Below are 23,460 nucleotides of genomic sequence, written 5' to 3'. Positions count from 1 at the left end.
CGGATTCGCCGGGGGGGGGGGGGGGGGAATTTCGAGAGATCGAAAGGAGGAGGAAGTATCTACCGCGAGGAGGGCCGTGCGCGACAACGAAGCGTCGCTCTCCACACGTACTCCCTTTAATAACCTGGAAACCTGAAAACTCCCTCGGGTCTTCGTCGCACATCTAGGCGGGGAGATCGGTCGAGGGTGAGAGAGAGGGAGAGGAGCGACTCTAAGAATTCAATTAACGGTAATTATACCGACGACCTACCCCCCCTCGGCTCTCGTTACTTTTCCCGACGCTCTTTTCCCAACCCGCGACGGCGTCCCACGCCCCCTCCCTTTCTTCCCAGCCCGACTGTCGACTACTCCGGTCGCAGCAGCTGCAGGTGCACTCGCATGTGCAAAAGACGCGAACGAGTCCCTGCCAGAAAGTTTGCGCCAAGTCCCATTTAGGGTGGCTGAAACCTTTCCGCCTCTTCCGCGCGCCTCGTCCCTTTTCCCACCAGCTCTTTCCCACTTTCCCCCTCGCTTCTTTCAAGCCACCGCGAAAAGGGGGCTTGCATTTAATGCCCGACGGGTGGGTCCTTAAGAATTGGCCGCGGCGTTCGTGAGTATACCGGCGACCGGCTAATTGTGTGTCCGTAGAGTTTTCGGGGGTTGCGGCGGCGGGGTCGCTTTTATGGCCGTGCTTGGATAAGGGGCGTCGGCGGGTCCTGCCAAATCCGGCGTTAGCCCACCCAGGTCTATAGGTGTTCCCAAATCCTCTTTGCATCCGGCATGACGCAACGGGGAAGGGCTGCAACGCGGACTCTCGGCTCCGCCGGGGAACTCCGCCTCGAACGAGTATTTAACATCCGCTTGGCGCGCTTTCAAGACGACGTTCGTCGGCGCGCTCTCGCAGAGACGGCGGCGCCAAATAAAATTTGACTTTGGACGGCGATTTTTTCCCCCGTTTCTTCTCTTTTTCCGCCTCCTTTTCCGAACGAAGCTCTCGCCGATCTCGCGGTCGCGCTTATTGCGACATCGCATTCGCGGAAATCGCGCGAAGAAATTCAACACTAAGTAAACAATATAAATAAATAACAGTAAAAATAGAGCAGAACGAAGATGCAAAGTGTACAAGTGTACACGTGTTAATGTGTATATTCAACCACGAAGAGATAACCTTCGGAGCCGTAAGAGAGTCGAGGACGTGTGGAATTTATTTAATTTGAGGTGTGACGCTTGTCCTCGAAGTATGACAACCGTCTTGAAAGCGTCGTGACGCCTTCCGGAGCCCGCGGACGAGAATACGCCAGATGCGGCGCGAAGTCGCGACTGCGTCGGACATTGGACGACCGGGAATTCGATGGCAAATTAAATCACCACCGGTAGGACATTCGTTCTTCCCTTCAAATTTTCGGATGACACGCGCGTCACGGAGACGATGGAAGCGAATATTTCCAGAATTGATCGGGAGCATTCGCAGAATACATCGATATTGCGGAGAATTACAAGGAGCGATGCCGTCCACGTTTCCAGGATACACCGATCACATTATCGTTCTTTCGCGTAAGATAGTCGCGCGTAACGTCTTTCGCAAAGACGCTAACGCGATTATGAATATGAATAGGAATATAAATGTCGCGATTAATCGCGCTCGACCGCGCTCGGCTGCTCCTTAAGAGCCCGCGTTCGGATCGGATACGCGCTTTTGACGACCCGTTGCCCTTTTTTTCCCGCTACCGCCGCCTGCGTTTTTTTCGTTTTAGTTACGCAATTTTAGCGTGGCGCGCCCGCCCGCACGTCGGTATGCAGTCGGACGTACATATGTCGGATGAACGGGCAGTTATCGCCGGTAAATTTCAACGCGCGCGATATGTAATATCAATTAAAGCGCGCAGCCATAACTATGCTGCGAGGGGGAAGCCCGTGTCGAAATACCGTAGCGAATATTTTCCAATTCTGCGCAGCTGGGAAAAAATCACGAGAGGCGAACGTGAGAGAGGGGGAGGGTGGGAGAGAGAGAGAGAGAGAGAAATGCGGCCGTTTTTATTGAGTTTGCAAAAAACATATTCGTTTTCCGCGTACTTCCGCGAACACCTTCCGCTTTTTTTTTCTCCCTCCGCCTCCCATCCGTCCCTTCACCCGCCTCACCCTTTCTCACTCCCTCCCTCTCAAGCTCTCTTCTTTTTTTGCTCGTGTCTCTCTGTCCTCTCTACTGGTAGTGACGTCCTATCCGCTGCTGCCATCCACGAGGAGAGAGAGCTCGCGGTATGCGCAGGGGAAGATAAAACAATTTGATAAATCGCTCGTGGCGCGAGGGGTTGCCGTCGTCCCCTTACCCCCGTCATTGTGTGTACCGTGGGCTATATACACGCTATACTCGTTCGGAAACTCGTCGTGGGTTAACCGTTAAAGCCGCGGCAACGTACCCGTAGATAAGTGTTAGGTATCAACTTGTTGCATTAATTACAGCCGGGAAGGCTATTAGCCATCGATTCGCGCGAGGCGACCTCGCCTCGCCGTGCAGTTAGCTCTCTTCCACGTTTCTCCGCACGGTCGCGCGCACATTGTCGCACGTTTATGTGCGCGTCGTAAACACACACGTACGCGCGCGCATACCGTGCACACGTCCCGCGGATCTGCCGGACTTTACGCGTCACTCCGCGCGATCCGAGCGGCCGAAAGGTGCACGCGAGGACGCTCCGAGAGGATTCGAAGGATCCGGGAATCGACCCCGAGCGATGCAAGGATCCGAGTCCTTTCGGCGCGCGAATAGATCGAGCGATCTCCCCGCTCGATCGCAGCTCTTCGATTGTGAGAGAAAGAAATTTCGCGCTTGTAACTTCGTCGGAATCATCTCGGTGAGCATAAAAATCGAAGGTAACGTAAATAAAATAATATATGCGAAATCGGAAATATGATAATAATAATAATAATAATAATAAAACCGCTGATGATATGATAATAATAATAATAAAATCAGCCACGTTTGGCGAGCGACTACAGATCGCAGAGACGCAGCTCAATAGACGCGCGCGCGCCAGATCCTTTTATGAGATAGTTTAAAAGAGCACCGCTGTCACACCGTCGCGCTCGTGCGCATCGAAAAATCGCGAGCGCCGTGCGCTCGCTTCGGATGCACTTCGAGCAAAAGGAAGGTGTTTGCAGGAGCGGATACGTGAACCGGAAGTGGTCTGTAACACCGCGCCTCGCTGCCGGCAATTACGCGGACCCACACGGCCATCCCTATCAACTCGGCGGTACGCGCTCGCGAGTGTAAATTCTCGCGTGCACATGTGTGTGTGTGTGTGTGCGCGTGGGTCTCCCGATCGCGACGCGTCGCTCCGCACACGTACGTGGTAACTCGTACTCGCGCACGCGTGTGCGTATGCCACAACGCACCGGCCGGATGAAAGGAAAAAAAAAAAGAAAGAAACGTTCGCGTCGCTTTTTCCCTCTCTCTCTCTCTCTCTCTTTCTTTTTCTCTCTCGCCCCCTCCTCTCCGTTACGACGGCGGTCGGCTCACCTTGATAATGCGAGATATCACGCGAGTACACGAGTAAACGCGTGCACGCGTTTCGTACGTGTACATGAGACGGTAGGAGCAAGGTGGGGGCGAGCGGGAGGGAGGGAGGGAAGGGAGGCCAGTAGGTACCCGTAACTAGACACTCGCCGGCGTTTGCTCTCCCATCCGCGCGCTGTGAAATTAATTATCCCGCGCGTTGCGTATCGCGCCGTCTTTATTTCCCGACCCTACGACCCGCGCGTCGTTTCTCCCTCTCTTTTCCCCCTTACCCCTCCCTCTTTTCCCGCCGTTTCCTCTTTTTTTTTTTTCCTCTAAAGGAATACCGTGTCGAGAAAATGTCACAGCACGCTGTTAAGTTTTGAAGCAACGGGAGGGGGACCGTGTCCCGTGTCCATATTCATTTCTCGTTTCCACCGGGCGGACAGGTGATCCATACTTGAGCCGTCACACGGCGGGCGCGCGTGTTTTTGAAACTGATTTGATATTCTAAATACGAAGTCGCTCGTGGGAAAATTCTCGCGAATATCTCGCGAGTATCCTGGAATACCGAGCGACCACCCGGCTCGTTCCTCGAAGCAGGACGGGCCAGGAAACGCCTGTCGATCGGTTAAAAAGGGGGCAGAGCGGGACGAACGCGCGCTGTCATCATTAGCGGCGCGATCGGAGTCAGTTCCCGCGGAGTCGCGCGTATCGCCGTCGGTGGCGACGACGTGACCGGTGCACCGCGCGGTATCGTAGCGTGTCGTGTTACGCGGATAAATTCGAAAAGGTCGATATTTTGAAATGCCATCGCCAGGGGTTGACCGGGGGCTATTTTGAGTGTGCCGTACGTAGCCACGTAGAGCCCGAACACACCACCCGTCAATAATCCGCTGAATAAACTATCGTCCACCCGCCCACACGAGCCACCCACCCGTCCACCACAACTCCACTCAAGCGCCACGTACAGCCGAGGCATATATCACACGCGGGGGCCTGCGCGTGCCTGTATACGATCGTGGGCAACGTGCACGCATATACGGTGTACGTGCTAATATATGTACCGCGGAGGCCCGTCTGAACGGACATACGTGAGCGTACGTGTGTGACGACCGGTGGGTAGGTGGGTGGGTGGGCTGGTCGGTCGGTCGGCTGTGAGAGAGAGAGAGAGAGAGGAGACCGCAAACTCGACCAGCGCGAGTAGTCACGAGGAAGAGACGCGACGCGATGGCTACGAACGGCGGAACGGTGGAAGTCGGCGAACTTACGCTCGCCGGGGAACGAGAAAGAGAAGCACCGTGTCGAATTCGCTACAGAAGCGTGTCGGAAGCGGCTCTCCGTCCGAGGAAAGAAAGGCTCGCCCGGAGCGCGGGGGATCGCGTCGTGCGCGCGACTGTGACCGCGATTCGTAATCTTATCGCGCGCGAATAATCGTGCCGATCATTAATGCGACGAGGAACGCGGAATTACACGCTTGTACTCGGAGGTAACGCGATTCGATCGTTTGCAATCGCTTCTCGCTCCCGGCGGTAACAATTTTGCCGGACAATTTTCAGCTCCTCGCCACCGCAAAAGTGAAGAGGGAGCGCGTAGATAAAACAAAATGATCCGATGTCGTTACATTTCGCGAGATTTGTGCGTGTGTATAGCAAATATAGAGTCTTTTAAGCCCCTCGTATCCTCGAATTGTTTAATTTCCTTCTCTTCTTCTGCCCTCTTATCCCTCCTATCATCCTCCTTCTCTTTCTCTCTCTTTCTTTCTCTCTCTCTCTCTTGTTCAAACTCGAGCGTCTTTCATAGCAACGCCAGCGAGAGTCACCTATATACGAATAGCGCGATGTATTATTGACACCGCAACCCCCAATGTAGCCTGCCACCGCCAACCCCCTATGTGTGCTCTCTTGTTCGGAAACGGACAGGTATATGCGCATATATACGCACACGAACACATATATACACGAATGNTATATATACGCGCGTCTGGGCGTTAGTACCGGGTGGCAAGTTGCGAACCGGCCAGCCGGTCGCCGTTCTCGTCGACGCCTCCTCCTCCTCCGCGGCGGGCACTTTTGCGCAGCATGAGCTGTCAGACGAAATGGACAATGTCGCGCAAAGTGCGATCATTACGCGCCGCCGCGGCGTTTAACTCGCACCGCATCGATTCCCTCTTATCGGTTACGTTTCTTTCGCGGACGCGAGAAAGAAACTTCACCCCGTTCCCCTCGTCGCGCGTTGAAAAGTCGCTCAAAAACTCGACGCGCGTTTCTCCCCTCCCCCTCCCGCGCGTGTCTCACCTATAACTCATAAATTAAACATGCCGACGTTTTACCACCTGGCGACGATCCGCGCGACTTGATCGCGTCTCTCGCTTCGACTTCAATTATCGATCGCGAAAACGCGAGAGAGCTATCCGCCTGCGCGCAGGTTGCACTTTCAGTGCGCGCTGCTACTTGTGAAAATATCGAAACCGGCGTTGCACGACGAGAGACATCGTCTTTCCCGTCAATTAGCAGGTTTGGGATAGGTCGTGAGAGCTCGGGGGGACGGCGGGAGAAGGGTTGGAAAGGGTTGGAAATTCTCCGAATCCAGACGTGTTCGCGGCTAATTCCGCGGCTCGTCTCAGTTACTTACTTCGACTCGCCCGTTGCATTCCGAGGTGGCGGGAGGCAACCTCGAGGCACTACCTCGCGTACCTACGCACATGAATAATGAAAATCCACGAGGCTGGGTATAATTACCAGCGGAGCGTCGCATCCGGTCTCAATTCAGACGATCGTCAATTTTCGGGGTAATCGGCGAATCCGGTCGACTGGGGTTCTGGATATTTTCAGGGACAGATTTAATTACGGTCGGGGAGTCAAGCCGAGGCGGAGATGCGGCAGGCGAAGGGAGAAGCTACGACGCCGGGAGGAGAAGGCGAACGAAAGGAGAACGACGGAGGAAGGGGGCGAAGGTGAGCGAGCGAAGCGGGAGTGAGGGAGGAGGAAACAAGAGGGAGCAGGGTGAAGAGATACCAGAGATCCCTGACTTCGTGCCTATCTTTGGATCGGCTCCTCCACCCTTAGCGACGAAGTACGAACCTACGTCGATTAGTCGGAATTAACTTCCAACACGGGCGCGCTCGCCGGCTCGTTCGTTCGCGCGCGCGCAACCTCGCACACCCAAGAGCCCTTCGCTTAGCCCAGGTCCGGGACCGCGGATTACCCGACGATAAACGAATTCACTCGCCGCTAATTGACTCCGGAGCGGATAATCACGAGTGAAACTTTCACGTCGCGCGCGCGATCCGCGAGCGCGCTTGATTGGCAGCGCGCGGCGGGACGAGGGGGCGGGGGGGGGGCTGGAAGGGCATGAAATTTATAGGACCGCCAGTCTGTGCGCCTCCCGGTTGAGGTCGGACGCGCCGTAACGACGAAGAACGTAACGCCGCAGTTCGAGCGTGATTATACCTGGGCCGGCGTACGTCTTCTCTCGTCCCGTCGAGACGGGAAATTCGTACCTGATTTGTCCTCCATGTTTATTTGACGATCGCCCGACCGACACCCTGCGGCGGCCCCCGAAGTTTTTCGTGGAGCGACGCGAATTAAATCAGAGGGGCTCGGTCCTTCGTCCTTCGTCTTCTCGCGACGATATAATAAAGTCCCGAAAGTCGGCGCTATGTATTTTTCATTCCGTCAGCATTTTCGGCGCTGAAGATATTCTATTATACGAATGCTGTTGTCGCCCGCCTAATCCAACCTTAACCTGACAATTTCACAGGCGCCGGCAGACACACAATCCATCAATTATTAGCCGCAAACGTGACAAAACGGATTTTCACGGACACTTGTGGCCACTTTCTTCCCCGATTCTGTTTCGACATCGCTACCTTATAACTTGACGAAACACAATTGGTATTTTGTTTGCTGTCGATTTCCTCGTAAGCGATCCTGAAAAGTCATCGTGCTCGATGATCCTGAGGTTACCAGTGACATCGTTGTCTTCGAAAGAAAAAAAATTTCTCCAGTAAGATCCCAGAAGTCGGTTTTGTGACGTGGATATCTCTATGAACTTAGGTAAGAGGTATTAACCGTTCAGATTATTGTTCGGCTCTTATCCCGAGGATTCCAAACAATCGGTGCCGTTTCAAAGAGAAGGCCCATATTTCCAAATATGTTTATGTGGAAAAATCAGAAAACTGTAAACTGAGAAAAGGCTCGAGCACAGTCCTTTTTGTGTTGTGAACCTTTTAAGCAGCCAAAGCGGCCTAACGACTGTTTACTCGCAGCTACCGTCGTAGTTAGGTAAAGACATGCTCGAGAAGATGAGCCCGAGAGGCTCTTCCTGAGATAAGGAAATTTTATCATCCTTCGGCCGGAACGTTCGATACGATTTCACCGACCACCGATTACACACGCGCATAAGCTAATTTTAGAATGGAGCGGGCAGGGAGATCACGTCGCTATGACAAATCGAGACCGTTTCGAAGAGAGAATAAAATCCAACCGACGTCTCTCTCTCTCTCTCTCTCTCTCCGTCAAATCTCTCCGCGTATGACCGTGGCGTGGAAGTGGGGTCACGTGATTCCGCCCGGACGACGGACGTGCGAATTATCGCGAGACCGCGGTGCGACGTCGCCAAGAGCCGAGAGACGACGGGCGTTTCGTCGGGGCGAATCGCGTCTGATTGGATCGATACGTAAACCGAAAGCGGACCGGATAGAGATCGTAGAGCGGCGTTATTAAGCGCGCGCGTTCTCGCTCGTTCACCCGCTCGTTCGATCGCGCCCGCGCTTCACTGCGAGACACCGGATTCAAATCGTCCCGACCCGTTCAGGAGTCGTTTGCGGGTTAAGCGAAATCGCGAAAGTACGTAATCGCGCGTCGCATAACGGAGGTAGTGTTCGCCGGTCGTGAGCGAACTGTACGCTCGCGATACGCACACACGCGCATCNGGAGGAGGAAAGAGGGGCCCGAGTGATAGCCGGAGGGAGAGAGAGAGAGAGAGAAAGAGGGGACGATAAAAAGCACACGAGCGCATCCGCGGCTTCTTCTCCTTTTTTATCGTCCCCTCTTTCTCTCTCTCTCTCTCCCTCCGGCTATCACTCGGGCCCCTCTTTCCTCCTCCGTCCTCTCCTCATCTCCTCTCCCTGTTTCTCCGGCGATTCCGCTCCGCGAAGAGCGACGCGTGTGTGCGCGCGCTCTCGCGCGCCTCCGTGTGCATACGGTCCTCCTGTGTGCACACGTGACGGTCGCAAAAAGAGTACAGAACGTTGCATGTGGACGTCCGTTCGTCGATGCGGTGTACCTTGACACGGATGGCTCCCTGAATCACCCGGCGGCTAGCAACAAACATCACCTCGCTATCAACACACGCCTACCGTCCAACACAGCGCGAGGCGCGCGTGTGCATACGTGCGTGAGTAAGTGAGCCCGTGTAAAACGGTGACGAACGAACGATGGACGAACGTACGCAGGAACGAACGAACGAACGGTCGGCGACGTCGATAAGCCCATCATCAAGCTGCCCGCCCGGCCTGCGACGACTTGGTAGGAAATTCCATTTCCTCCGATTCGTGTCGCGGCACGTGATTCCCGGTTGGTTGGCTGGCTGGCTCGGTCGGTCGATTGGGAAGCGAGAGAGAAGCGTGGAGAGCGCAAGCGAGCGAGAGAACAATCCGGACGCCTCGCTGTTGATTACACGGCCCTCTCCGCGATTTTAATGCGGTACCAGATGCCTGGTACCTAGTCGACTGTCGATCTTGCGACGTACGTACGTACCGTACATGTGTGCGCATGTATATGACTTCAACGGCGGACTTTCTTCGATAAGTTTCGAGTAGCTCTCTCTCTCTCTCTCTCTCTCTGAGTACGCACCGACGTCGGACGAAATAAAGGGAAAAACGCGTAAATGGACTTGAATAAAAAATAACGCTGGGAGAATGCGAGGACGCGAGGAGGCTGGTCGAGGTGGGGGAACCGCGCGGGAGAGTTCGATGTCACGATGAATTAATGCTCAATGTTAGACGTGGGATGAAAGCGACCGCTAGCCACGAGAGAAAAGACTCTAATGAATATTGTTCGCGATTCCGGGAGACGCGGACACATCGAGGAGTAACGGTTGAATACGCGTCCCACTTAGAGCGCAGATCGTCGCTAATTACAATACGCGCTGAAAGTCCCCCCTCTCTCTCTCTCTCTCTCTCTTTCTCTCTCGCGTGCGCGCCCCGAGTCCATGATCCTTGACACGGCGAGCTTCCTCGTCCCCGCCGCGGCATTGTCCGTCGGAGCGCGGTAATAAAACTCCATGCTCGTTTAAAGGCAACGAAAATTTGGCAAAGAGCGAGCACCACCACCGGGCGTGTAAATTCGCCCGTAATTTTATCGACCGCGTGCCCATAAATATTTCCCTTGCGCCGTTCTCTCGCGCCGTGCCGTCGGTTTCGGGCTCGGTAATATCGGACTGTTCTTTTCCTCCTGCTCCTCCTTCTCGGCTTCGCGAAGGAAAAGATAAAAATAACCGTACAAAGAAAGCACGCTCTGTCTCTCTCTCTCGCAGGCGCGCGCGCGCGGGTGGCAGGGGTGGGTGTACGGGCGCGATCTCGGAACGTGAGCTGGGAGAAACGAGAGAAACGCCGTGGCCATGAAGGCAGGAAGGACGTGGGGGCGTGGTTCGGAGAGCCCAGTGCATTACCGCGGAATGCACTTTTGGAGCGCACCATTTTCGGGGTTGCGTCCCGCAGCCGCGGGAGGACGAGGGTGACGTCGTTACACGCCCGACGCTCAGGTGCCGGACGGTCGGCTCCTGGGAGAGCTCGCCGTTTCCGAGAGAACAAAACTGCTAGCGAAAAGCGAGGTGAAAGGTGGTGCCGTCCTCGCCCGCTGCGCACTCGAAAGTACCGTTCTCCGAGAGTCGGGGAAAATAAATTGTGCCTCTGACAAAACGACACCTTCGATAAGATGGCCCACAAAGCCGGAAACTCGTAAAACCAGATGGACGAGGTAAACTCCGAAGTTCGAGCCTCCAAACCGTCGCGTTTTCCATGTTTCTTTCACGGTCAGGTTGAACTTCCTAATTTTCTTTCGNGGGGGGGGGGGGAGGAAGGGAAAAAAAGAGATGAGCGGTGACCATCCCTAGGGGGACGCGCGGGACGAGGGTTTGTGGAAGGTTCCGATGAAGAAACGTGCTCAAAACATGCTGCGACGGATTTTCGGGACCCCGGATCATATATATTTAGAATGCGCTCTACACCGGGGGGTTCGCGCAGCCAGGCAGACGGTAGATTTTCAAGCGGGAGGTGGGGGCGATGTGTACCGTTGGGTAGCCGCTGGAAACGGGGTGAAAGAGGAGCCTGCTTCCTTTCCTTTTTTTTCTTTCTTCCCTCCTCTCGCGTTCACCGTCTCTACCTGCTCTATCTCTTTCTCTCCCCTCCCTCCCCCCTCCGCGACCCGACGCTCTTTTCCTTCCCCGCTTCTGTCCCTCTTCCTGTCCTTCGGCTAGCGCACTGGCTCACACTTTTAGGCAGCGCATACCTGCTGAACTTATGGAAAATCCATAACCCGGCCCCTTCACTCTGGCGGTGGCAAGTTGCCTTGCGGCACCCTACGGCGAAACACCTCCTTCCCCCCTCGGCCGCTTCTCCGGCAGTCGCCGAAGCTTAGGGCACGTATAGAGCCCCTGTCTCCTTTCCGACTCCAAAGGAGAGGTATTTGCACGGTGGGACTGCATATTTGCGACGGGACCAACTCTGAAGAGGATGCGCGCCGCTCTCGGCGTGCGAAAAGTAATGGTCTTTTTTTCTCCCGCTGCGCACTTCCTACGAAATCGTCCATTCAACCAGATGGGGAAACAACGGCTGAAAGCCTCGAGGCGTCGTTAGCTCGCTTCCCGAAAACGCTTGGTGGCCATCCCGGCGCGCGATGAAACATCGCTCGTCCCCCCGATAAGCCAAAAGCCGGGAAATAAATCGGAGAAGGAAAGGAATCTTCGAAGAAGGATCCTGGCGGCGTTCACACAGTCGGATTCTCCGACGCGAATCGGAGGTAGCCGTCCGAGCGTGCCGCGAGAGAGAGAACGTTCCGGCGAGCACGCATCATTCCGATACTGCCTTTTGCCCGTGATCACGTCGATACACGCTTCAATTAATTGCGAAAAGAGAGCGGGGACGCCCGGGCATAATACAAAACCCCGGACAACCTTCGTAATTAGTAATTACCTTCGCCGATTTCAATGGCGATTTATTATAACGCCGCGTAATTGCGATATAATTGTGCGTTATATGAAAACACAATTTGTATACCGCGGCGTCATTATTCGCCGACAATGCTGCAACAATGGCGACATTAATTTCGCCGAGACGCCGTCGAGCCCGACATCCCCCATTCGGAACCGCGACGTTCGGACGTCGTTGAAAGCCCTTCCCGGAGACAGCTCCACAGAAGAAGCGCGAACGATAGTCATCGTCGACATTAGCGCTATCGCTGATCAAATATTTCCCCGGCACCGTTCGCGCCGAGACCGAAGAGAAATTCTAATTTCCCTCCCTCCCTCCCGTCGAAGGAGAAATCGACTCCTTAACTCGCCCGGAGCGGAGGGAAGGGTCGTTGCGACGCGTGAGTGAGGAGGAAGAAGAGGAGGAGAGAGGACCGCCGATATCTGGATCGCGCGTAAACATCGATGGGCCCCCCTTACGATCGACGAGATTACCGTTACGCGCGAAAGCGCCTCACGTCGCCGGGCCCTCGGGCCTTCCACCGGACGAGACTGGCTCGCCGCGTCCCGTAATTTAGTCCCTTAACGAGAGAATCGCACGCCTCATTAACGCTCACTTCCAGGATTCCACGTGCCTTCCGTGCGCGCACGGCTGCGAGAAAGCGAATTCACAGGAGGTTGCGCGATCTCTCTCTCTCTCTCTCGCGTACTGTATATATACCTATCTCTGTCCCGCATTATCGTAAAACGCACTGGTCCATATTTCGCGGAGGCGCTGCTCGGCGAGAAGTGGATCAATTACGCGCAATCGATGAAGAGTCCCGATACGAACTTGCGAATTCCTGATCTCAGACGTCGGAAGTTGGCACCGTGCGATCGCGAACTTTTCCCTTTCCTCTCTTTTTCTTTCTCTCTTTCGAGGAAGTATTTTTATTTTTATTTTTTTTTTTCCTTTTTCGTTTATCGCGCGCGACACTCCGCGGAGTCACGTGTAAACATATCATCGTTTTATTTCTCGATGAGCAATTTCTCCGCGCCGCGCCGCCCCGAAAAAGCGGATCGATCGGCGTTCGGATGTCACGTTTGACAAACAGCGCGGATGTTATAACATGTGCGAATAATAATGGAGATTGAGCGATCTTCGGTTTCGCCCGATAATACACACATCGCCCCGGTCCAAGAAGCGTTTAATTTGATAGCCGCTATTCGACGCGAATTATAACGTGATTATTGCGGCGGCTCGTGCGGTGTTTCATGCAGGCCGGCCGCGGCGAACGCGAAAATGGTCGGGGGGCTAGATTAGCGAGGGACGGAGCGCGCGCGTGCACTTATACTGATTAAAAAAAGAAAAAAGAGAACGCGAAAATACTTGTCGCCGGAATGCTTTTAACGAATTAACGCCCCTACCCGCCGCCGCCTCATCCCCCAGCTCTGCTATCGCCCCTTCCCCCTCCTCCCAATCCGCCGCACTTTTGCGATACAATATTTACTCTTGCTCCGTAAAGTCGTGTTTGCTCGCGTGTGCAGACGGCCGCCCCCGGTCGCTTAAATCATTTGTCGCAATTTAATAGAATGAAAAATAAATATAAGCAACGCGAGCTTTAATTACGCCGTTAATTATCCTCGCCACGTTGAAGCTCCGCCAGGAGGGCCGCATCCGGCGGTGTAAGCTGCGACAGTTGCCGCGAAAGTTTGCCGAAAATTACTCGTGAGGAAGGCCGCCCGGAGAAGCCCGTGTACATCGCGCCGTTTCAGTCCTATCAACGGTCCGTTCTTCAACGCCGCTTCGTGACCAGCCTATTATGCATATTCACACGCACTAATGCCTCCTGCATTTACCGTGTCCTTATCGCATCCTTATCGTGTAACATAGTAGCCTTATCGTATCCTTAATAATAGGAAGTGATTTGTCCGAGACGAATGTCGTAACATCGCGGGAATTCTTCGCGCTCGTTTCGGGGCCGGTTCGAAAAACACCCGGATACGGTCGGAGGATTAAAATCCGCCGGTGGGTCGGCATCTCGAGGGGGAAAAAAAAAGATTTCACCATCAGGCCAACGTGGCGTTGGAATGTCGCCGCCGACAACGACGACACGACGGCAGCGACGAAACGGAAACATGTGCCACGACGGAAAGAGGACGGCTGCGTGGATCGAGACGAGGTGAATAGAGACCGAAAAACAAAGAGGGTAAAAAAGAGAAAGCAACGAAGAGGGTGGAGAAAGGGGAGGAAGAGATGCCGCTGGAAAAATATAACCTGTTGGACCGCGAAAGAGCGAGAGGTAGCTACGTAGGCGCAACGGAGAGAACGAGAGGCTCGAGCGCCGGAGTCGGAGTGAAAGAGACGGCGAGAGGCCGTGAGGCGGAAAGAGAGAGAGAGAGAGATTACGGTAGAGCAACACGAGTCGAACGAGCTGGTGGAGTGAGCGAGTGAAACGACTGCTGGAGAAGGGGAAGGACGAGGAGAGACGAGAACGCGCTGAAACGGAGGAGAGAGGGGGAGAGAGAGAGAGAGAAGAAGGACGCACGCAGGCGTCCCGAACCTACCTCAACTCCGACTCCGACTTTCGCGGTTCGATTCTGATCTGATCGATCTAACCTCGTCGGAGCTAACCAGTCGCGAGTATTTACACTCTGCTTTCGCTTCTTGGCGTTACCGTCGTTAACGTGTACTGTTTTTCAGCATGAGCGCGCTTCCCCATCCATCTTCTATCTATCCTCCGTCTTCTTTCTTTCTTTCTCTCCCTCTCGTGCAATCCACATCGACGTTTAATGAGACAACAAAGCGTACCGCACTCTCCGGGAGGAACGAGGACGGCTCGTGTTTTTCGAAACTGCGACACGACCGCGTATTCGTCACATTCCCGACGTAGTGCCGACACCCAACGTCGACACGTGGTCGCGTGTCCTCGGCCGCGCATTTAGGTTTCCCTGTTTGCGTTTTCCGCGTTTCCCGCCGAGCGTGCCCGTCCATGAACGCTGTTACCGCAACACGAAGACGGCATTTGATAATAACAGGGCCCGATCGGTGATGTAATCGTGACGGTCTGCTAAAAGCGGGTCTACCGTCCGGAGTTCCTCGATACTATCGTGCAATCGAGGTCCCGCGAGGACACAGACAAACGTAGGAGGGATTAAAATATTCGCGAAACCGAATGGCACAGCGCGAGAGAAATACCTCGTGTGCGAAGATGGAGTCCCATTTTACGGCGTTTCGAGAAAGGACGCGCGGTTACGCTCGTTATCGAGCGACACCGAAGATGACGACGACGCTCGACTTCACCGACACGGTGGTCCGACTGCGACATTTTTTTTTAGCGTACAACGCGCGATAACATTAGAGACGAACAGGAGGAACGGAATGGGAGGTTGACAAGAAGCAGAGAGAGAGAGAGAGAGAGAGAAGGATATAATTTGGACGATGTCATCGTGAGCAATTTACACCGCGCCGGACACATCGATCGATAAATTAACGAGGCGTGTTCGATACGCGTTCGCATTTTTTTATCGGCATACTCGCTCGTCGGAACCGCGTTTCGACGGCTGTTATATTATCACACTGAAAATCGCATAGACGAATGTTCGAAAAATTGTTAAGAGACGCGCGCGCTGCCGCTATAATTCGTTTCAACGGCGCGAGCGCTTCGGTCCCTTTTTGCGCCGATTTTACCTTTATCGGCCGATAAACGCGCCGTTTTTAATCACGCACGGCGATATGAACGAAGTTTAACGGCGGGGAACAATGACGGCGGGTGTTTCGGACTTTTTAACACTTCGGTTCCTTTGTATTATCGCTCGCGCCTCGCGCTCGTCGAGTTCGATTTAATTGAGAGTTCACTTCTTCGCACTCGTACGTGCGTGTGCCGCGCGCGTGTGCGTGCGTCACACTCGCGCATCGCCGCCCAGATAACGTATTTACGAGGTGAGCGCGTGATCGGGTGTATTAAATTATTATTAAAATATCTCCTCCGCCGATTCTTTAACGACCATCGTACGACGACGCTCTTTCTCCCCGTCCGTTGCGCTTTGCGAGTCACAACGATCGCCGCAAACAATTCTCTATCGCGCGTCTCTCATTTCAAGGATGATCAGTCGAACTTATCGTCTCATTCCGCGACATTATTACCGCGCCCGGCACCGCAAAAGAGTCAAATCAGTCGCAAATTATATCGCGAGATTCGGGGCCTCCGAGCGGAACCGCACACGGCGACTAATCGACGGAAATGTCGCGAGCTGTCAGCACGTGCGCGCGAATCGAGAGCGCGTCTCTTTCTCTCTCTCTCTCTCTCGTCGTGAGCGCGATTCGGGGATTATCTATCTTTCGCGCAGATAGTACGTAGGTCTAATCTGGCGCGGTCGCTGTGAACGAGCAGCGGGAGAAAAAAAACCGGCGATAAGTGCGATCCGATTGCGTTCGTCATTGACGACGAGCGCCGCGAACTGCGCGATTCGCGCCGGATGTATGTCAGCGAGATTCACACGACGGTCGCCGATGTGCGTATATATAAACCCGACGCGATTTCGAGCAAGTGGAAATTATTCGCTTATAATACACCAGACAAACTTAAAGAGGCGATCGCTGACCTCTGCGTATATGCGTGTCAAGCGCGCGCGCATTAATGTGTGAGCGGTTTTTCTATTGCCGGCATATGTGCATTATTGCACCGCCCCATATTTAGTGGTGCAATAGAACTGCCGTGGCAAAAAGAAAATTATCCTTTTCTCGGCGATCGCGAGGATAAAAATTTTCGTTGCCCCTTAGCGCTATAATAACTTTCATATTACTCTCACAATCGTCCGGGTTTTTAATTAATTCTGCGCTGGATATAACCGGATTATCTAATCTCACTTTTCAGCGATATAAATCTTTCGAAGAATCTCGGGGGGGGGGGGTTTCCGGTTTGTTTATTTTACTTTTCTATCAATCACGATTTCGAACGTGGGCCAATTAAAAAATGCGAGAGTACCTGTGACGAGAATTGACTGTGAATAGACACGCATCGTTTACTATTTTGCACGACCACGAGGCTTCCGGTTTAAATGCGTACAAAACAATGGTCTGGAAGGAAAAATGCAGATATAACGGGTCACCGGGGCACAGCGGGGAGCCATTTGACGGCGAGTAAATCAAGACGAAATTTTGGGGGCTCGACTGGGAAAATTTTTCGAATGTCGCACTCCGGCCTCATCATAACGTCGCCGTCGCCGATGGGATTTACACAACTCTTTCAATTAAAACTTTTCCGCAGTTTGTCTTCCAGCGCGCGCCGAAAAAAAAAATTAGGTTCTGCGCGTGCAAGTAACGAGTTCCGGAACGGTGCGCCGTGTACTCGGACTTTTGGAACTCGCTCTCTCGTGCGTTCCCTCTCTCTCTCTCTTTCTCTCTCACTCTGTCATTCTCGCAGAGCTGACGAAAATTTGTCATGGCCATTCCGCGATGTTCGTTGACGAAACGAAATCGAACTCATCGTCAAGGTCAACGCGATAAACGTGTGTGTGTCTGTCTCTCTCTCTCTCTCTCTCTCTCTCTCTCTCTCTCTCTCTCTCTCTCTCTCCACCTGAACTCAGTTGCCGCGCGAATTTGAACTTCAACCTTGAACTCGAGTCGTTTTATTTCGCGCGATGGCTTCGAGTTCGTCGTGTGCGTGCCGATAAATCGGTCAAAGCGTTTTCCCGAGCGTCGAACTTGGCGCTGTCTTGTTCGCTTCGTTCGTCGCGCGAGAGACGGAACGCAACGGGAAGAAGTACCGATATATCACGTGGCCGTGTGTACACGCGCCTATACGTTGCGTGTGTGTCTGTATGTGTATGCGCGCGCTCGTATATATTACGGACTCACCTTATGGTGCTGAATGATGGCAGTGGACTTTCGCTTCGCAGACATATTCAGTTCTCCGGTGTCTTCCTTCTGCTCCCTTTCGTCACGGGAAATGTCCACCTCGTCGATCTATCTGCTTGTCCGGCCTGTCTCCTACTGACCCTTTCCTCCTGTCTCCGTCCCTACTACTCCTATCTTTTCTCTTCCTTCTCTACCTGCCGGACCCTCTTCGTTCTTCCGTCTATTTTTCTCCTCTACTGACAAGCCATAGGCGTCCACCCGAAGGCCCAGGGACGATCGGTGAACACAAAGGAAGAAGGGCGAAGGGGAGGGGGGGAGGGTTGGCGATGAGTGCACGCGGTGCGGTACTTTCTCCCCTCTCTTTCTTTATCTATCTTTCTTTCTTTCTTCCTTCCTCACTCTATATCTCTCCTGCCTTCCCGTTCCACGTCGTCTCCTTTTGTCTACTTCCTTCGCTTCCGACGACTTTCCGTGACACGTAGGGAGCGAGATGTCCCCTCTAGAAGCGGGAACGAACGTCGTTCCAGTAAACTTTCTCGAAGTATCGTGTTTCGTTTCTGTCTCTGTCTTTCTTACGCCGCACGCGCGCGCACGGTCGCCGTCCCACCTTGCGCTCGCGAACTTTAAGCTCACCCCCCGCGCACACCACACCACACGGCGGCGCCACAAAAGTTCCGCGATAAAAGCCCGCGCGCAGTTAGTTGTTGCCGCAGGTGTCGGCGCCGCGCGAAATTAAAACAACTCCGCGCGCGTCCGAAACAAGCGGACGGGAATACTCGACACTCGAAAAGTCCGGTCTTTCTCACCTGTTTTCCTTCCTCTCTCCCTCCCTCAATCAATCTGCGCTCCTCACGCACGTCTTCTCAGCTGTCTCTCTCGTTGCCGTCTCTCCTGCTCTCACGTCACGATAAGCGCGCACAACGCAACAGAGCTGAACAAAGTCCGCGTCAAGCCGGTGAGACTGTACGGCGATCAGCTGGCCCGTCCGATCTCTGCGTCATCCCGATAGGGAAGCACCTCGGTCGCCGAACGGACTTCCACCCCCGATCGATGGGGCGAAACGTTTGGACTGTCAATTCGCGCGCGAACGAGCAAAACAAAAGCAAAGTTCGGAGCGATCGACCCTCGCGCGTCCTCGCAAGTTGGATGATCGTCCGTCGGCCGCGGAAAACCGAGCCGAATGCTCGCGCACCTCCTTGTCTCGAGTATTCGAGATGGAGTGATGCGGCTGTACGCGTCGCAACCGTCCGTTCTCTGTCTCGTCGCGGCGAAAAATCAAGTTGCTCCCCGCTCGTGGACGAGTGTACAGAACGTCCTCACTGCACGAACGCTCACGGCGAACTGGCCGACTGGCGACGCGGCGACGACCTCCTCCCCTCTCCGCACAGTCACCACCACCACCGTCTCGCTTCCCTCTCCGGTGTCTCACCGCCTCACCCCAGCGCCACGGCAGAGAGAGCCTCACACTACCGCGCTTCACCCATACCCCACTCTCTCGCCGTCAACCCACCCTCCCCACCTCCCGCCGGTCCCTCCCGCTCCCCCGCAGGCCCCCATTCCTCCGACGACCCGCACCGTTCTCTCACTCCCCAGCGGCCCTCTTCGAGCGCGTCAACCCCCCTCATTCCCTCGACCCCCTTCCTCGCCGTAGCTGTCTCTCTTCGTCTCCGTTTCTCTCTCGCGTTTCTGCTCTTCGTCCCGGCGCCCTCGCCGTCTCCCCCTCGACCCTCGACCCTCCCCATTCGGTCGGTGCGGTGGCGGCGGCGGCGGCGGTAAGGTAGGGTCTGTCACCGTCAGAACATCGAGGGGGCCGCTGGACGAGTAACTTGGGGGGGAAAGCAGGGGGGGTGTTTCAAAGGGGCGTAAGGGGCCGCTGTCGGGTATCCGGCGACGCGGAGAGGGGGAGCGATGAGGGAACGGGCGGCAGGGACCTTTCCGGACGGTGAGGGCTGCGCGGCGGGGGGTGACACAGCGTAGCGAGGGGCCAAGGGGCGCCAACGCTCATCGGCCGAAGGGGCTTCCACGGGTGTGTTAGGCTTGTGCTTAGAAGGGTATGTGCCCACCGCTTTGCTCCTCTGCTGTACATGTGCGCGCTGCTACGTGGACGCGCGCGGTATCCACGGCTCTCTCTCTCTCTCTAGTCGGCCTTCGTCTATTCGAGTGTGTTGCGCTCTACCTATATCGCTCTGTCTCCCTCCTGCTCTCTGTCGTTCGTCGTCTCCTCGTCGCACCGGACTCCGTCCTTTGCACCATACTGTCACGCCAGTGTGCCACTACCGGCGATACGTAACGCTGCCGTGGCTTTGCCGCGGTACTTGAGAGACGTAAGTTACGCGGCACCTCCGACGAGAGTGGTCCCTCCCGTCTCTACCTGGCTGCTCGCTCGCATGCGTGCGACCCGGGCGAAAGAGCACGCCGAACGGGTTTGCTTGCACGATGTGTATGCGTTTTTTCAGGGGGAGCCCCTCTCCGTTTAAGCCTTCCGTATTATTAGCTCGTCGTGCGTCGTCGTCGTGCCGTCGGCCTGGGTTAACACCGGTATCGGCGATCTACGCGCAAATAACAGTGGTCTACGGTGTAGAATATCCTGCGCGTAATCCGAGCGATCTCGCGTACTCGAAATCATCGACTGCTCGTTCTCGTTGCTGCCGTAGCTGTTGTTGTCGTCGTTAGGCCGCTTAGATTATAAGGCGACCGGTGGTCCACGTCGTCTGGCCGCGTAGATTACACAGGTGTACGCCGACATTGGCTAATACTTCCGCGGCGCCGGGCGGCGGATATAGGCGAAGTGCGATAATGATAACGCCTCGTACGAGATCGATTTTCAGATATCCGCGCGCACCCTACCCTCTCGTCTGCACTTTTATTTTCGGGATATCTCCCCGCCGCTCTCGCGCGCCTTCCGTATTATTAACCGGTCGTCGCCGCTACCAGTCCGGATTAATACTCCGTTTACGGCCGGGGCGGACGCGCCGGCTCCAATAATTATAATATCGAGGCAGGGCGATTTTCAAATGGCGCGCGCCCGTCTTTACGCCGGCTGTAATTACGGTTTGCGGCGTCCGATCCACGTGACGAATGTATCGTTAAAAAGTATGATCGAAAGCGAGAGCGCGAGACACACCGGCAGGGGTTGGCTAGGTCAGAGGGGGGGATAAAGCCGCGGAGAGCGATTGCCTCGTCTCTCTTCTACATTTCACACGTCGGATAGTTGTGTAATAACGTTCGATGGGGCCGCCTCACGTGTGTCCCGGGGCGTTTTCGTGAACGAAACAGAACGAGGCACACGCCCGCCTTTACGTGCGCTACGTGAAAGGATTTCGCGTAAACTTGGAAGACTTCGGTAATTCCCCGATGAGATCACGACTTCCCTTTGCTGTAAATTCAAGACGCGACCGCAGTCAGTCAATCGTACGGTCTCTCTCTCTCTCTCTCTCTCTTTCGTCGGGTCAAGTACGAGCAAAGCTGCGGAAAATCCGCGCTTCCTACGAGATGCACGTAAAGTCGCCAAGCTACTACTACCGCTCTTACTCCTACTACTGCTTCGGTCAACCTTGACGCGCGGAACGATCGAGTTCTGCAAAACTCCATCGGAGATTCCGCTCGCGACCGGGCTGAAAGCGCGGAACAGTTATTCGCCGATCGTAATCGCGACGAAGGAGCGTGATTTTTCTCAAGGCGCGAGCCGACGGAGCAATTAACGCGGCCGATCGAAGCTCGTCGCTCGCGCCGAGACAACGCGTCTTGTAACGTTCCACCAACTTCTACGTAACCGTCAACCCTTTGCGATTCTGCGTCGAGTCTGTACCTCGATATCGAGTTTCGTTTTCCGCAAACCAACGTTTTATTTATTATATAATATTACGTTCAATATATAATTACGTTACACTGTAAATGTGTAATGTGTTTGTCGTGCATTAGTTGGATACTGAAATGCTGGAATATTGAAATAAACGCAAACCACGGGGATATTGTCGCGAGGTAAAAATGATTTTCTGCGGATCGCCTGAGGAGAGAAGAGTCCAACGGCTATTCGGACCGCGAAGGTCTCAAAGCAAGGCGTTCTCTGAAACATTAGTTAACACGAGCCGTCTCGGTGTGGAAGATACAGAATATTGATCCACGCCGCCTACTACAGCGATGTAAACCGTCTCGACGGAAAATATCGTGCCCGAGAAACGCCGGAGAGCAGCGGGAAACTTTAGAAATCGCGAGAAAATCGCGATATCACTCGATCGGGCTTCTTTCATTATTTCGACGGGGCCGCGTTGTCGAGATTACTATGCGTCGATGGTACGTGGACGTACGGATAAACGGCGACTATGACGTAGGAGTGACCTCATAAAAGGCCCTGCAGGATAGTCTTAAGGGAAGTGGCCAAGTTATCGGGCCAGCGTCGTAAAATACTTTTTCTCTCGACTTTACGACGGTTATACCTCGCGCACAGACGTCCTCGGGGCTCCACCTGTCCGCTCGACTTCCTTCAAAAAGGCGATCCTTTTATTGGCCGGCCCGGTACTTTATTTACGACGTCTTCTGCGCGAACCGTCTTTCTCTTTCCCGACCTTTCTAATTCGTTCTCCTCCGGCCTTCCTCTTTCTCTGCTTTCCTTTCTGAGAACGAAGGAAACTCCGTCGGCGATGAAGCGCAAACTCGTCGGGATTAATAACGTTCTCAACAATGTACGCGCGGCACCGAACGCACGTAACGTACACGTTAATCAAACGAATGGCCTGAATGCGTGCGCGCGCGAGAGGGGAGGAGTCGCAAGCTCGTCCTCGCCGTATAGAAAGTAATCGTCGGCTTGTCAATTGAAAAGTCGAAAGCGCGGGAAGAAAAAGCACGAGCTCGGTTTCCCTTCACAAGGGGGTAGAGCCTTAAGGGGATTATTTCTAATTCCTTCACGTCGATGGGGCGAACCTTTACCCCTTATCGCGCGGCCGTACGCGATAACGATCTAAGCAACAGTTTGCTTCGACGCGGGTAGGGAAACTTCGGGACACAAGGGGCGTAAAAAAGCTTAAAACTTTCCGGCGAAAGTGCAATCTCCCGTCGATTCGATACGCCGCCGACGATCCGCGCCGGTCTTCGGACGGGCCGTCGTGATCGCGATTTCCGTAATCGTCGTTATTCTCATTATCGCCCCCGTAATCATCCTTATCGCCAGCGTTATCGGTCCGTCGAAGGATATTGCGCAAACCGCCGCGCGAAACTAACAGATAGAAAGAGAGAGAGGGGGAACGGAGAAAGAGTGAGGGAGAGAGCGAGCGTTAACTTAATATATCACGAAAACTTCTCGCGTAACGCGGTAAATTAGATTCCTCCTTTCTCGCTTCCACGTCGAACTCACGACGGCATATTATCGACTTGATTAGTAACTCGTCATTAACTCTACTCGCCGACGCGTCTCGTTACCGGCGATCCTTTTATTCGCGGCGGCGTTAATCCGCCCGTCATAGGGCGGAGGAAGCATACGGCCGCGTTTAACGCCAAGTACGCGGCGTGACGGCCACCTCGACGAGAAAGAGAAAAAGAGAAATAAAGAGAGAGAGAGAGAGAGCTCCTCGTTCTTTCTTTCTCTCCCTCTACATCTCTCTACCTGCGTGCACGCACCGACTGCGACGTCGTCGTCGTCTCCGTCGACGAACAAAGTCCACTTCGGCATTAGACACCCTTGGTTTCTGAAGCCTCGGGCGGTAGTCCCCCTACTCTTTGCCGGCACCCCTATGGATCTCTCTAGCCGANTCGGGCATCCGCGCCCGCACCCTCCTCAGCCTCCCACCGCCTTCGCTACCTTCACCCTAACCCTCCGTCTCTCCTCTCCGCTCCTCTTCCCTCCTCTCCTTCAGCCCATTCCCTCCTCCGTCTATGTTTCTCGTTCCCTAGAGCAGCCCCTTCCTGCCTGCCTGCTTGCCTGCCTGCTTGCCTGCCTGCCTGCCTGCCTGCCTGCTTGCCGGTT

At 54.5% G+C, this 23,460-nt stretch overlaps 1 protein-coding gene across 4 annotated transcripts in view; it reads right to left on the bottom strand.

Moving 5' to 3' along the window:
- Positions 1-18,830, bottom strand: part of LOC106749592 (nucleolar protein 4-like) — a 76,419-nt gene extending 57,589 nt beyond the window's left edge. For all 4 annotated transcript variants that reach the window (XM_014629228.1, XM_014629230.1, XM_014629229.1 and 1 more), the window contains exon 1: positions 17,502-18,830. In XM_014629228.1, the coding sequence (XP_014484714.1) occupies positions 17,502-17,546 (45 nt within the window). In that variant the 5' untranslated portion in view covers positions 17,547-18,830. The remainder of the gene's footprint in view (positions 1-17,501) is intronic.
- Positions 18,831-23,460: the final 4,630 nt, after the last annotated feature.

The sequence above is a fragment of the Dinoponera quadriceps genome, unplaced genomic scaffold (assembly GCF_001313825.1).
Source record: "Dinoponera quadriceps isolate SergipeBrazil2010 unplaced genomic scaffold, ASM131382v1 scaffold4009, whole genome shotgun sequence".
NCBI classification, from domain to species: domain Eukaryota; kingdom Metazoa; phylum Arthropoda; class Insecta; order Hymenoptera; family Formicidae; genus Dinoponera; species Dinoponera quadriceps.
Note: the sequence above shows the minus strand (reverse complement) of the source record. Positions and strands in the feature narration are given on the sequence as shown.